The sequence below is a fragment of the Haliotis cracherodii genome, unplaced genomic scaffold (assembly GCF_022045235.1).
Source record: "Haliotis cracherodii isolate W230 unplaced genomic scaffold, xgHalCrac1.p SCAF_18, whole genome shotgun sequence".
Taxonomy (NCBI): Eukaryota; Metazoa; Mollusca; class Gastropoda; order Lepetellida; family Haliotidae; genus Haliotis; species Haliotis cracherodii.
The window spans coordinates 20,383,756-20,400,541 of NW_027266273.1; the positions used below are offsets into that span (position 1 = coordinate 20,383,756).

General features: G+C 42.2%; 1 protein-coding gene across 3 annotated transcripts in view; it reads left to right on the forward strand.

The window, feature by feature from the left end:
• The window catches only part of LOC139465866 (stAR-related lipid transfer protein 3-like), a 69,794-nt gene extending 56,866 nt beyond the window's left edge, over nucleotides 1-12,928 (forward strand). For all 3 annotated transcript variants that reach the window (XM_071247823.1, XM_071247824.1, XM_071247825.1), the window contains 5 exons: nucleotides 3,178-3,339; nucleotides 4,176-4,271; nucleotides 5,107-5,291; nucleotides 6,229-6,322; nucleotides 8,057-12,928. In XM_071247823.1, coding sequence (XP_071103924.1) covers nucleotides 3,178-3,339; nucleotides 4,176-4,271; nucleotides 5,107-5,291; nucleotides 6,229-6,322; nucleotides 8,057-8,164 — 645 coding nt within the window. In that variant the 3' untranslated portion in view covers nucleotides 8,165-12,928. The remainder of the gene's footprint in view (nucleotides 1-3,177; nucleotides 3,340-4,175; nucleotides 4,272-5,106; nucleotides 5,292-6,228; nucleotides 6,323-8,056) is intronic.
• The last annotated feature ends 3,858 nt before the right edge of the window (nucleotides 12,929-16,786 follow it).

Here is a 16,786-nt window from a genome sequence, read left to right on the forward strand (position 1 = left end):
ACGGCGTTAATACCACACATTCTAAGCCGGCTCCGAGGAGTTCACTGTCGAATGTTACTGATCGCGCCCAAGTGGCCGAACAGATCGTGGTACCCCTACTTGCTGACCCAGGTCACGCAGTCGCCACTTCCACTGCCTGTGAGACCGGATCTGCTGATCCACCCTCACACCTGTCAGCTTCATCCAACCGCAGGGCAGTTCAATCTGCACGCGTGAATGTTGTCACCGAGCGTCTGAGGAGTAAATGTTTTTCTCGTCGGGTGTCTCTGGCATACGTTAGTATGCATCGTGATTCTACCCAGAAGGTGTATAATGCACGTTGGGCTATTTTCACGAAGTGGTGTTGTAAATATCACATTCATTCGCCAGATAAGGTATCTGTGCAGGATATTGCTTGTTTCATGTCTCACTTACGAGAGACCCAGAAACTCTCCGGGGGTTCCATTGCCAACTATGTTTTGTCCGTTGCTATGGGTACTAGTCTCTCAAAAGAGCCGGTGATTCTGGTTATTATCAAGGGTTTCAAACAGCACGATCTTAAGAAGGGCCGCCTTCGGGCACCAGCCTGGGATCTTTCCCTAGTGTTGAAATCACTTACGGAAGCTCCGTATGAACCCTTGCATAGTGCTTCGTTCCGGCATGTGACTTGGAAAACAGCATTTCTCCTCTCCTTTGCCATGGCGGCACGTGTATCCGAAATTCATGCACTCGATGTCGCCAAGGTACGATTCGATAGGGGTGACGAAGGAGCGGTCCGCCTGGGCCTGCTCATGGGCTTCGTCGCCAAGAATCAGAGATTCGGGCAAACAGAGAGAGAATTCCCTGTAAGATCACTCAAAGAAATCTTACATCCTGCTGATACTGAGGACAGAGCGCTGTGTCCGGTTAGGGCCCTTAAGTATTATCTTAAGGCTTCGAATGAACGTAGACAAGGGCGTGACCGTCTGTTCATATCGTGTAACCCTAATCGCACGGTTGACATAATTCGCAACTCGATTGCGTTATGGCTTCGTTCTGTCATCAATCTGGTGTACCGGTCTCGGGGGTTACTGGTAGGGGGGTCAAACCCGCACGAGATCAGGACGCTAGCAGCAACATTTGCCCTACACTCGAATATCTATGTTCACAGAATATTACGAGGTTGTTACTGGCATTCTGACTCGGTTTTTGCCAATCATTACCTCAGAAAGGTTTCTGATGAAGAGGAGGGGGTGCACCATCTTTGGCCGCTGATCGCGGCACAAGCGGTCATCTAGGGGGTGTGTCCAGCGCAATTCCAAACTCCGCAGTCGTCAGTCCTTGCTCGGTGGTCAATCTGGGTCGTCTCCAATGTTCCCACGCTGTGGGTACAGGAGTGGGGGTCCTGCAAGCCAGCACACTCTCACCGCAGGTGAGGCGGCTTTTTGTATTTTGACAATTATGCATTTAATTGTCTGTCGTGTCTTCCAACCTTGTGATACATGCTTACGAATACTGGAATTATGTCACGCGCCTAATACATACGTTAAGTAGGCTTGCTCTGGGATATACGGTCTGAATGAAATTAATTTCCCTCTTTCGACTGTTTAATCTGATCTAAGATTTAGCTCACGCGGATACAGTGTTCTCATTCGCTGCGGCGATGAAATACCTATCCAGTGGGGCCGTTTGGCGTCACCAATCGTTTTGGCAATGACGATTGAGCCTTACGGTATGCGCTTGACAGTGCTTTGGTATTCCTATAGGGTAACGCCTAGCTAGGTGCATGCGCATCAGTGCTTCCGCCTTGGTGTTTACTTGCGCTGGTTGGAAGGAACGCTAACAGTCAGGATTCGGGTTGTAGGTGCTCCCCACCGCCTACTGTGGTAGTCAGCTTCGGTATAACAGTGGTAACATATTACTTTTGTAGAATTTGTAGAATTTTCCTAATCGGAATATTCTATAAGTAATACGTTACCACTGGGCTGCTGCCCGCCCGTTCGTCCCCCGAGCACTTGCTCTGGCAAGAGACAAGAGTGGAGGGTGTCACATGGCAGCTAGGTGGTTACGCACGTGCTGCATGAGGTAATTGAGATCTCTGTGGTAGATTTTGCTATAGCAGCAGTTGTGGGGGACAACAGCCTCGGTATAACAGTGGTAACGTATTACTTATAGAATATTCCGAATAGGAAAATTCTACAAATCTTGTTATAATAAGCAATAAGGGAGAGGTTTTTCTACAGTTATGCAATGTCTGTGTAGCACCATGCAATACTGGGGTGAATTTCGGGTTACTTAGGAAGATGAACAATTTAGAAATAACCAATTTTGGGGAAAAGAATCTAACAGTATGCAAGTAGATGGTGAATAAGGATGATATCCTGAATGACCCAGCTCCAGATGATTATATATTGGTTTAAAGTATCAAACTCTCCAAAATGTATACTAAATACGATATGTGACCCTTAAAGTCTCGATGCTGATTGTCAGTTTTAATGCTATGTTGTCATATATTCAGAACAATACTTTGTTATTACATGTTCCATCTAAACAACAGGCTGATTTCCGTGTCTCCCTTTAAGATCCGGGTTAGAATTGGTCTTCAGCAACCCATGTTTGTCATAAGAGGCAACTAACAGGAACAGGTGGTCAGGCTTGCTGACTTGGTTGATGTGTGTCGCCGTGTCCCAATTGCATAGGTCGATGTTCATGATGTCAATCACTGAATTGTCTGGTTCAGACTTAATTATTTACAAGTCGCCATCATGTGACTGGAATATTGTTGAGTGTGGCGTTAAACAACAAACAAACAAACACAAAGTTCTTTAAATCCCCAAACATTCCCAGCTAGATAAGCCCCTGCTGTAAAGTTCCACAGCATGGAGATTTGAATTTGCTTTCATACACTACTGATTTTAGGTAAGTTACTCTGAAAGCACAAGGTGTGACCATGTCGTGACTTTACAGGAGATATGAATACACTTGTCAGGGGGGTACTCAAAGTACGTGATCTAGACTACCAGTTGTCGGACTTTCATTTTTGTGGAAGGCTCAGTGGCTGAGTGGGTTAGATCGCTGACTTTGTATGCTGACGATTAGGTGCCTCACCCTGGCAGGTGTGGGTTCGAATCCCGCACGGGACTCAACCCAAAAAAGTACTAGAATCTGTACTTTACTAAGAAAGTGTTATCCCAAATATAACATTAGTTACATTTACAGGAGATAGACTACCTGAGTGTAGGCCTGAGTGCCTGGAACATCATGTGGGACCTGATCACTAGTGACGACTCAGAGTGGAAGAAGGAGGCTGGGACCGACCCCACGGGAGGCTGTGTCCACAGCAGGTCCGTGCCCACTCACGGCAAGGTCTTCAGGCTACAGGTGAGACTCGGACACTGACAGGGGACCTAGAGAATCAGGAGGTTCCTCAAAAAGGGAGGGGTTTGAAATGTGAAAATTTGGATGAGGGTATATTCTTTTTACGTTGTGTGACTGTCATGATAAAACAAAAGTATGATGGCACTTTTGCATTCTTTGGGAGGCCAATGAAAAAACTAACAACACTTGGCGAGGTTACACAATTATGAACTACACTTGGGTAGTTTTACTCAAGAAATAAGCGGGAGTTGTTTATCGTACAATAAAACACTGCAGGGAAAAAAAACATGAGGGGAATCCGACTGTGGCAATGTCGGACAAGTCCATTTTATTAACAGGAGTGGTTAATTTTGATATTTCCTGCATATTCTCACAATTTTCACGTCAGTTATCTGTACCTTTTCTCCCAATACCGAGTGTCATATGTCTCTCACATTTGGAAGTGGTCGTTGGCCATCGCATATATCTACGTTGCCCAGCTAACTATGGGGAACAATTTACTTGACATGTTGTCCAATATGCTGACGTCATCAGCAGTGTTTTATCGTGAAATAAAACCACGCTTCGTTCTTCATTGTTCTTTGCGATTTATCGCTTAGCTGTCTGATATAAAAAAATAAAGACTTGAGAGTTACAAGAAAATATACAACACTTAGGGAGGGATGCAGAGAAATCCCTGTCAGGACAATCTCCATTATCAGACATTCAATCTGCCAATTCCGTTTGGATCTCAGCACAATGATAAACTATTGCGTTATCTGTCCTGTTGAACTGTTGTGATACCTTTTTCTGCTGGATTTTTCTGATATCTATTTCTATTGAACATTTATGCTTTTCAGGGTTTAGTGGAGCTTAGCCCAGCTGATCTGTTTCGTGAGATAGTGACCAATCAGAGTGAGCAGCCAGACTGGAACCCCACTGTGATTGAGTGCAGGGTGGGTATATGAGGATTAACTTTGCAAAGCCTTGCATTAGAGGAGTGTCATAAAACATGTCTCTGATTCAGTGGGTCAGTCTTCATTGTGGTATGTCCTTGCATTCTGTGGCCACTTCCGCTGCCATGCATGTGGTTGTGGTATGAGTGTGTGAAGGAAGGTTAATGTTGAGCCTGGACCAGGCAAACCTATCTTCCCAAGGCATGGGAGTTAACTGACTATAAAAGTCCAGTTTCCACCCATGCCGAACAAGGCTGGAATTATGAAGTTATATGTTGGCTTAAATAATGGCTTTATGCATAGTCCAATCAAAATCGCGAAATGAAATTGACAAAATCGTCAGCTGTCTTGCAGATTTCTGTTGATTGCAGGATTTGTAATGCATGTGTACCAACAACTTGGCATCAACAGATATTTTCCAAATCCTTTCATGTTTCTAATCAAGGTGCTTACTGATTTGATTGCTTCACAAAGTAAGACCCATTATGTTAAAATATAGATCTTTATCATCGATCTGATCGTCTTGATGTCAATCACTATATTGTCTGGTCCAGACTCGATTATTTACGGACTGCCATCATATAGCTTGAAGCAAATACAAGTGATATGAGAGATGGAATCTGATTGGTCAATAGGAGGGACATAGAAGGGACATAACTCGTTATAGCCTCCCATATTGAGTGAGAGTGAATGTTGTTTTATGCTGTCGTCAACACTATTCCAGCTATATCATAATTTGTAAGTAATTGAGTCCAGACCAGACAAGCCATACCTGATCATTATTCTGATTAAGTTCTTGAATATGCTAAAGATTCCCCCTTCCTGGTTGTTGCAGACGCTGCAAGTGGTGAATGACAACACAGATGTCTCCTACAATGTCGCTGCCGAGGGTGGTGGCGGTCTGATCACTAGCCGAGACTTTGTCACAGTGAGACACTGGGGTGTGAAGGACGGAATCCACATGTCAGCAGGCATTGCTACTACACATTCAGAAATGGCGCCGCAGAAGAAATATGTCAGGTGAGTTCTCACAATACAAGGCAACAAAGAAAAGATCTCTGTTAAGTCATGTACCGTATTCGACGTAATAAACGCCCACTGCGATATTTGCTAATATATTGGCTAGTGAACAATCCCTATTAGCAACCCTTCAGATTGATCAATGTACACAAGATTTATTTATTCATGTATAATACATGTGTTATATGCATTCTTAATGGGACATTAAATTCTGGAAAAAATATATCTGTTGTGCATAAACATTTCAGGCTGTCAGCATAAACCACGAAATTTACGATTTTTCAACTCTGTTGTTTTTCACCAGAATAATATTCTAATATGTGCCCCCTATTTCTAATTTTAAGGGCACCCTGGGCTCCTATTATGTCGAATACAGTAATTAGATTGTGTTCTTGTGGGGTGCCATCTTGGAAGACAAGTCTCAAAGTGTGGTTGCTTGAATGTAAGATTGTTTGGATGAAACAGGTCCCAGGCATTTAAGGCGCTGCAATTTGCTCTACAGAGTTCTGCCCTTAGGAATGCCAGGATCCCAAGACCTGCATCACTTCATGCGTTCCTCCCATATAAAGCTGAAATGCTATGTTATAAGTGAAACACTGTTGAAGTCAGTGTTCAACCCATTAACACTGGGTCACCTCTTCATAAGATTGGGGAAATTTAGTCCATGGACAAAAAGTGAGTCAGTAAGTGAAGCATGTCCATGAGGCAGACAGTTTCAGAAGATAAATGAGGGCTTGTTGTTTCAGGACAAAATGACAACCTTGTGAATAACTTGAGTGGCACATGTCAACTATGGTGATAGATGTTGACTTTTTTAGAAATTCTGTTAGGTAATTAATCCCATGTTGTGGTTGTGGCAGGTTCAACAGTGTTGTGTGTGTTTATGTTATCCCAATTGTTTAGAGGCAGGCTTATCAGTGTTGTGTGTGTATTCCAGGGGAGAGAACGGTCCAGGAGGCTGGGGCTTCAAGCCTGTCCTCGGGGAGCCTGATCAGTGTATCTTCGTCTGGCTGCTCAACACAAACCTTAAGGTGAGGAGGCGTGGAGAGCGTATGGCTGGTAGACGGGATCAGCACATGGCTGGTAGACGGGGATAGTACTTGCTGGGTAGACAGGGGGACAGCACATGGCTGGTAGATAGGGGGACAGTACATGACTGGTAGACAGGGGCACAGTACATGGCTGGTAGACAGGGGGACAGCACATGGCTGGTAGACAGGGAGACAGCACATGGCTGGTAGACAGGGGGACATCACATGGCTGGTAGACAGGGGGACAGCACATGGCTGGTAGACAGGGGGACATCACATGGCTGGTAGACAGGGGGACATCACATGGCTGGTAGACAGGGGGACATCACATGGCTGGTAGACAGGGGGACAGCACATGGCTGGTAGACAGGGGGACAGCACATGGCTGGTAGACAGGGGGACAGCACATGGCTGGTAGACAGGGAGACAGCACATGGCTGGTAGACAGGGGGACAGCACATGGCTGGTAGGCAGGGGGACATCACATGGCTGGTAGACAGGGAGACAGCACATGGCTGGTAGACAGGGGGACAGCAGATGGCTGGTAGACAGGGGGGCAGCAGATGGCTGGTAGACAGGGGGACAGCACATGGCTGGTAGACAGGGGGACAGCACATGGCTGGTAGACAGGGGGACAGCACATGGCTGGTAGACAGGGGGACAGCAGATGGCTGGTAGACAGGGGGACAGCACATGGCTGGTAGACAGGGGGACAGCACATGGCTGGTAGACAGGGGGACAGCACATGGCTGGTAGACAGGAGGACAGCACATGGCTCTTAGACAGGGGGACATCACATGGCTGGTAGACAGGGGGACATCACATGGCTCTTAGACAGGGGGACATCACATGGCTGGTAGACAGGGGGACAGCACATGGCTGGTAGACGGGATCAGCACATGGCTGGTAGACAGAGGGACATCACATGGCTGGTAGACAGGGGGACAGTACATGGCTGGTAGACGGGATCAGCACATGGCTGGTAGACAGGGGGACATCACATGGCTGGTAGACAAGGGGACAGTACATGGCTGGTAGACAGGGGGACAGCACATGGCTGGTAGACAGGGGGACAGCACATGGCTGGTAGACAGGGAGACAGCACATGGCTGGTAGACAGGGGGACAGCACATGGCTGGTAGACAGGGGGACAGCACATGGCTGGTAGACAGGGGGACAGCACATGGCTGGTAGACAGGGGGAACAGCGTGGTCTTAGACATCGGGAATTTGAGTCTGTTTTCAGTTGAAACGACAAAACAAATTTGCTAAGATTGCAATTAAAATGAAAATAGTCTGAAAATTGGTTGAACAATTTCACAGAAATGTATGGGATGTTTTTTTCTTTTAATGGAACCCATCATGCATTCCATGGACAATTCAGCGTCGTTATAATCATATATAAACATGTATTATTTAGCCATTTCCTTCACAGCTAACATCTCCACAGTTAAAACAATTAAAACTGAAAAATATATATTTCAAGCAATTTTAGTCTGAAATGATGATAGTCCTTCAGGCACAAGTTTGTCATCAAGTTTGTTGAATTATGAAGAATCACTTTAATGGAAAGAGAGCATGTGTGCTGAGCTAACAATATCTTATAAAAATAATTGCCCATGTTAAACATATGATCAGCGCTGCATCATTATTCAACTGGAGAATGTTCATTGCTGCTTGTATGAAATAGTTTTGCATGGAATAAAACCATATGAAATCTACTGTTTGTTTACAGGGCTGGCTTCCACAGAAATTGATCGACCAGAGTTTGTCAACAGTCTGTCTTGACATGCTTGCTCACGTACGCAAACGGGCGGAAACCCTAAACACGGCCGGGAGGTGAAGGGAACATGAGGAAATGTGCAAGGACACCAGATTGTAACAGGAAACAGGGTGCAATATACTGACAACTTCTGTACAAGTCCTGTTCTTGTTGTGACCAATCATCTGCCAGCATGATCCAGATTCGGATCCTGTGGCTCCACGCTGACGGACTTGTGTTGTGTGTTGGAAGATATACTATGGAACAAGTAGCATAATAGAAACAATGTGTTGAGTGATATGGGATATATTGACCAACATCTTCCAGCACTGACAGAAAGAAGCGTTGTCCGGCACTGCTGGTTGTAGACAGCTACACACAGTTGCTGCTCCCTGTATGACAGAATATTTCGCCCACTCTATTAACTTCATGGTTAACTTTTCCACTAATCCTATTATTTTGTATGATTTGCGAAAAAAAGAATAATTTTTCTCTCAATTCGAAAATATTTTTTTATGCAAAAAAATATTTTAGATGGACTTATTTTGAACATTTTATATATGGCTTGTGTCCTTGAAATTCTGTTTATACAGAAATGTTCAGAATGATTTTAATATTAATGGAACTTACTTACCCTGGGTATGTAATGGGGTACATACTGGATTAACTGAGTTTCATAGCATCAATATACTGATTTTGAGTTTAAAAATTGTAATTTTATTGTGAAGATATTATAATTTTATTTTCCTGAAGCAATTACTCTGCAAGAATGAATCGTGTGAACCAAGAAAAAACAATACAGAAATACTTCACTATGTTGTCTTACAGAAGGTAACAAATACCTGACAGAGTTGTGTGAACATAAGTGCTTGTTTGTCACTGTTTACACACACAAAACATACACAATTTATGATGTCACTTATGTCTGTAAATAACATTTTTTACAATTTTGCTTTTGTAAGTGATTTTATAAGCAAAAATTGTGTCTATTCTTGTATTTCAAATCATGAGTTATGTTGTCAGGGACAGGATGCTGTCCCCACACATTATATATGCAATGCTATTCATGTATTCATCAGTTGCTACTATTAGGATATCATGTAAAAGCACCTGGACCCAATATGTGTTGGCATATATGTATAAGATGTATGCGGCAAAGTTACTCGGCTTTTTAGTTGACAAAGTATCCTGTAGTTATGTTAACAGAATAGATACTGGTAATTAGCATGAAAAAGTGCCAAACTACTATTACGACTACATTCTATATAAATTAAATCACTTATCACGGATGTGAGGTTTAGCAATATTCACTGAGATCAAACTTGTTTCCAAATTTATTTGAAGAGACTGATCTTTTGACTCATAGAATGGCTAGTCTGCGTTGACACAACGTTACTTCACCTGTCATAAAAAAAAGTGGCTTGTATTATATTAGTGGTCGTGTTTGCTGTTCAGAGCAATTTCTCTTATTTATGAAACGTTAATATGTACATGACATGCTGTTCAAGGGAGATAACTGTAATTTACAAACAGCTCATGGGCAAAATGGACACATTTTAAAAATTATTTATGCTTTGTGTGAAAGATCTTTATCAGTTTGGTTTCAACAGAGTAAGGCTGTACAAAACAGACAATAATCAACATGTAAGTTATGGGAAATTCAGCATAAGTTGAATACAGATATTCTCCATGATATTATTACATGTTGCTTGTTCATAGGGCTTCTAAAGGTGCCATACTGTAATAACTAACCGGTGGGAAAATGCTATTTAATTATCGTCATGATGACAAAGTCTTGTTGATATTTCTAGAACAAAGTAAATGTATATATGTAAATAGAGACACATAGATCTACCCATGTAGATGCAGATATTTGGCACATGTATGTGTCTGTATGTATTGTGACCAGTGTGCAACGTGTATGTACAGGATTGATGACGAAGGAGCCCATTTCTTGACCGATTACATGTAATAAGGTATATGTTGTAACTGACTTTAATGCCAGACAAGATATTCATCTTAAATACCGGTACACTGATTAGAAATACTCAAAACAATTATATTTTATTATATTCATAATCTTTTCAGATTTTCAGAGATTATATATTAGGATCATGTATTCGTCTAAGGTTCATTTATTGATGAGGCACACTGATTATATATTTAGTTTAAACAAATTAAAAATGTGCCAGGGTTGATTTGAAGTAACAAAATTAATCAATTTTTCAATCCATTATAATAAATTATTCTTTTACTTTTGGAGAATGTAGGTGAGGATAAGCTTGGAACAAATAAATTGATTAGGTCTGGTAAAAATTTAAAATCAGTCAGAGCCTTGATTATGTGTATCTATATTTAGTGAACAAGCAATCGTGACAACGAGCATGATAGGGTTACATGTCACAGATACAGCTACCTCTTGATGGAACCATTTGTCACAAGACGACCATACCATGTGTTCATCAAAACATACCCCCCAAAAGCCATTCCTTAGTACCAGACGAGTGCATCTAATGAAGCCTTGATGGTGTGTGTTGCTAGAGGAATTGTATACAAGATCTCCAGCTGCTCTCTCAGTTATAGAGGAAGAGGTTCGACAACATGAAAGAACATGTGACAACAGACATGTTAAATCCATTTTTGGATATCAAATTTATATATAGGTTCATGTCAAGGTGTGAGTTCGTCATGTTTACTACCAATATTTTGATAAAACTTGTACATATGTTTTCATGCCATGACATACATGAGTATCACCGATCCCCGCCATGTTGGATATGACAGGGCTAGTAGAGAATGATGGTTATATTTAACTAATATCTGTACCAGTTATGTATGAAAGTGCAATAGGGGTTGACTGATTTAAAGATTTTTAATTGGTGTGATTTCGCAAGTCTGTATGTTATTCACCAAAACTTTGGGAGCACTTTTCATACACCTGTGATCCTGAGAATACAGAGATTATATTATGTTACTGTTCTACCAGCTTCTTGGTTTATAATTATTGACCTCACTTACGCAAGATCAGGTGACTCAGTACACACCTCTCAACTTTTGGTAGGGATATTCCTTGTGCCCCCGTGGTACACCAAACTATTGTTTAAAGACTATCAAGGTTGTGTAGCATTTATCAGATAACTTTGGTTTTCATTGTTAAATGTTGACGTCCGAAGTACTCCATGTTAAAGAAGTTTCACTGTACTTTTAAAACTTATCAGTTTTGGAAGGTATTGTCTGTGAATCTTTTGTCATGTTGCAGTCAGTTTTCTTCATGAAATATTTAACTGTTTTTTTATGCAGATGACAAATCTGTCACCTGATGTCCCCAAGGAAATTTGTTTGATCCATGCTTTTTAGTGAGAGTGAACACATTGGAGTCTTACTTTTGAAAGGGTTATTTATTCTTGCATTTAGGCTGGGAAACTGTTTCATTTGTTGAGCTTCATAGGGCACGTATTAGCCAAAACAATGACAGAAGCAGGGCATAGGGCACTCATCACGGAGTTTCATTGGTCAATCCGAGTTGACCAGCCATAGCGGGGGGGGGGTTCTGTACTGTATATCATAGCACTTGTACAAACATCTGCGTTATTTGGAGGACAGCCTATCACATGTAATGTTTCATACGAAGAATTATTCAAAATCATTTAATTTTACTCAATACAATACAGTAAGATTACATCATTGTTTTATTTATGATTATGTTACCATGGGAACCTGGGGTTTGTGAAGCCCAAACAAAATTTGAGTTTTATCCATTTATACTAGAAAGATGTAATAATTTTTCTCATTAAAAAATATTTCATTATGGCTCGAATGTCTTTTAAAACGGACACAATATCTTATGAACAACTTTAAAGTTATTTTTTAACTTAGACTTGTTAGGGAAAATGTTTATAATATCTGACCTGAAAGGCCTGCTTTGAACCTGTCTGATAGTAGTCATATTCTTCATGAAACATAAGGGGCGGTTGGGTAGCCTGGTGGTTAAAGCGTTCTAGATTCCGGTATTTCCCAAGCGAGAGCAAATATAATGTTCTATTTACTAGTATTACCGAAAAAGAGGTCTACATACAGAGACAAATTTAGTGTTTACCCATAAGGACAGCCAGTCGCAGCATCAAAGCAACCACATTTCGTCAAATGATGCCAACAATCAGCTAAGACATTGTTTCCAGTGTGACATCATTCTCACCTCACGTCACAATAAGATTCGAAGGACGTCAACAATAGACTTGTCTCGTGACGTGATATGACCCTCAGGCATCAAATGATTTTTATTAACCCTGATATGTTTGCCCTCGTAGGTAATAAAAGGGGTTTATTGTCGTCATTTAAGATTATTGCACTAATACAAAATTAAGAGATCTCCAGCTTATTATAACTGACTCTCACAAGTACTAAAATGTCTTGGTTCCTCAAGGGCGAGGGGGTAGCCTAGTTGTTAAAGCGTTCGCTCATCATGCCGAAGACCCGGGTTCGATTCCCGACATGGGTACAATATGTGAAGCCCATTTCTGGTGTCCCCTGCCATGATATTGCTGGAATAGTGCTAAAAGCGGCGCAAAACCATACTCACTCACTCATGAAACATAATTTCTAACACTCCTTTCATCGTGTTGCGATTGCAGTGTGTTTTATCAAGGAGCTGCTATGCTGTCCATGTAGGATGGACATCTACATCAAACATTACCTGCATCATGTACTCATAACTTAACCCTTTATGTACAAACTGTAGAAAATAGGACGTGTATAGTGAACATTTGTACTTATGTGATGTTTTGTATATATGATGATGATGAATATGGAAGATACAGTTTCAGGACATGTGATAATATAAAATAAATGGTCTTTTTTCAGTAAACATGTGTCGTTTTCATTCAACCTGTCCCATTTAAAACAGACCGCATCTGTGGTCTTGTGGTAGAGCGTCTGCCCGGAGAATGGAAGGTCCAGGCTTCGATACCTGTCCGTGTCATACAAAAAGACGTTAAAAGATGGTACTCATTGTTACCCTGTCTGGTGCTCGGCATTAAGGGGCTAAAACAAGGCCTGTTCGGCTCAGAGTCAGTATACTGTGTCTGAGTGGGGTATTCATGTTGCATGGTTTCTCAGTGGGCTAGCACTATAAATCAGCATCAATCCAGACAAGTACAGGCAGCCAAAATGTCAAACTTGGATCTCATTTTTATTGTGAAAGATTATTGTTTATAGCTTGATTAATAAGACAATGAGAATGAAGACACCTTGTCATCCAGTCTCAGTGTTCTCTGCTTCCTTATAATGTCATGAACCATGTTCAGACTGTCAGCTGTTGTAAGTGAATGATTATAGTTTTATCCTGCTTTTAGCAATATCCCAGCAATATCACGCCAGGGGACACCAGAAATGGGCTTCACAAATTGTACCCATGTCAGGAAATCGAGCCTGGGTCTCTGGTGTGATGAGCGAGCGCTTTAACCATGAGGCTATCCAACCACCTGTCAGCTGTTGTAGCAACAGACCCGATGATATGATCATTGTTCAGACAGCTGCTGTTGTAGCTATAGACAGGATGACTGGATCCATGTTCAGACAATCAGCAGTTGTAGCTATAGCCAGGATGACTGGATCCATGTTCTGACTGTCAGTTGTTGTAGCTATAGACAGGATGACTGGATCCATGTTCAGACAGTCAGCTGCTGTAGCTATAGACAGGATGACTGGATCCATGTTCAGACAGTCAGTTGTTGTAGCTATAGACAGGATGACTGGATCCATGTTCAGACAGCTGCTGTTGTAGCTATAGACAGGATGACTGGATCCATGTTCAAACAATCAGCAGTTGTAGCTATAGCCAGGATGACTGGATCCATGTTCTGACTGTCAGATGTTGTAGCTATAGCCAGGATGACTGGATCCATGTTCTGACTGTCAGTTTTTGTAGCTATAGACAGGATGACTGGATCCATGTTCAGACAGCTGCTGTTGTAGCTATAGACAGGATGACTGGATCCATGTTCAAACAATCAGCAGTTGTAGCTATAGCCAGGATGACTGGATCCATGTTCTGACTGTCAGATGTTGTAGCTATAGCCAGGATGACTGGATCCATGTTCTGACTGTCAGTTTTTGTAGCTATAGACAGGATGACTGGATCCATGTTCAGACAGCTGCTGTTGTAGCTATAGACAGGATGACTGGATCCATGTTCAAACAATCAGCAGTTGTAGCTATAGCCAGGATGACTGGATCCATGTTCTGACTGTCAGATGTTGTAGCTATAGCCAGGCTGACTGGATCCATGTTCTTACTGTCAGTTGTTGTAGCTATAGACAGGATGACTGGATCCATGTTCTGACTGTCAGTTTTTGTAGCTATAGACAAGATGACTGGATCCATGTTCAGACAGCTGTTGTAGCTATAGACTGGATGACTGGATCCATGTTCAGACAGTCAGCTGTTGCTATAGACAGGATGACTGGATCCATGTTCAGACAGTCAGCTGTTGTAGCTATAGACAGGATGACTGGATCCATGTTCAGACAGTCAGCTGTTGCTATAGCCAGGATGACTGGATCCATGTTCAGACAGCTGCTGTTGTAGCTATAGACAGGATGACTGGATCCATGTTCAAACAATGAGCAGTTGTAGCTATAGCCAGGATGACTGGATCCATGTTCTAACTGTCAGATGTAACTATAGCCAGGATGACTGGATCCATGTTCTAACTGTCAGTTGTTGTAGCTATAGACAGGATGACTAGATCCATGTTCTGACTATCAGTTTTTGTAGCTATAGACAGGATGACTGGATCCATGTTCAGACGGCTGTTGTAGCTATAGACTGGATGACTGGATCCATGTTCAGACAGTCAGCTGTTGCTATAGACAGGATGACTGGATCCATGTTCAGACAGTCAGCTGTTGTAGCTATAGACTGGATGACTGGATCCATGTTCAGACAGTCAGCTGTTGCTATAGACAGGATGACTGGATCCATGTTCAGACAGCTGTTATAGCTATAGACTGGATGACTGGATCCATGTTCAGACAGTCAGCTGTTGCTATAGACAGGATGATTGGATCCATGTCAGACGGTCAGCTGTTGCTATAGACAGGATGACTGGATCCATGTTCAGACAGCTGCTGTAGCTATAGACAGGATTACTGGATCCATGTTCAGACAGCTGCTGTAGCTATAGACAGGATGACTGGATTCATGTTCAAACTGTCAGTTGTTGTAGCTATAGACAGGATGACTAGATCCATGTTCTGACTGTCAGTTTTTGTAGCTATAGACAGGATGACTGGATCCATGTTCAGACAGCTGTTGTAGCTATAGACTGGATGACTGGATCCATGTTCAGACAGTCAGCTGTTGCTATAGACAGGATGACTGGATCCATGTTCAGACAGTCAGCTGTTGTAGCTATAGACTGGATGACTGGATCCATGTTCAGACAGTCAGCTGTTGCTATAGACAGGATGACTGGATCCATGTTCAGACAGCTGCTGTAGCTATAGACAGGATTACTGGATCCATGTTCAGACAGCTGCTGTAGCTATAGACAGGATGACTGGATCCATGTTCAGACAGCTGCTGTAGCTATAGACAGGATGACTGGATCCATGTTCAGACAGCTGCTGTAGCTATAGACAGGATGACTGGATCCATGTTCTGACTGTCAGTTTTTGTAGCTATAGCCAGGATGACTGGATCCATGTTCTAACTGTCAGTTGTTGTAGCTATAGACAGGATGACTGGATCCATGTTCTGACTGACAGCTGTTGTAGCTATAGACTGGATGACTGGAACCATGTTCAGTCAGTTGTTTCTATTACAAAAAGAATTATGGTTTACTGAAAGAAGCGGCAGTAAAATACATATATTCACAAGGTTTTGCTTTCAGTGTGAGTAAAACTATTACCATACAGGCCACAAAGAATAGTATTCACTAGAAATCTCCAAAATGTTTGCCAGACGGACAACCTTCTATTCCTTCCATTCAACAGATAGTTTTACAAACATGTTGATGACAAATGATTCGGTGCTTGTAATATTGTCAACGCGCATGTTGATGGAGAACTGGCTCTTGGCGGAATCAAGGACAAAATCGACATCACTGTCCCGGAACGTTTTATGCACAACATATTAACAATAAACAACAGTTACACAATGAGCTGAATACCTGCTCTGACAACACAAACACAGCCATGAGCTGACCTCCAGCTCAGGCATACATGAGGTGAGCAGAGCTCCAGCTCAACCTCAGGACGTTTCCTACGAGCGGCACATCCTGCTCGAGGAATACCAAAGTGACTAATAGTGTATTGCTAACACGAACAACGAATGGACAGACAAAGAGACAATGACGTTTGTCTGGACATTGGACATAATGGCGTGATGAACCGACACAGTTCTGTTGATGATAGATTAAGGCAATAAATATCATACTATAAATAACAGTAATTAACGGGAAGTGATATGGTAGCCCGGGTTGGCTGACAGTCAATATACAATGAAATGTTGGTGAGGATTAACAACGGGGATTAGCGTCTTATTAATAATGGCATGTTAGTTATGGAGACATATACATGTCATGCCTACAGGGCAATTAGCCTTGGAATCAAACGTTCTTCAGACAATGGTTGTCCCAAATCAGTCGCTATGACAATATTAAGATGTAACAAGCAAAACTTGACAGTGAAGACAGACATACAA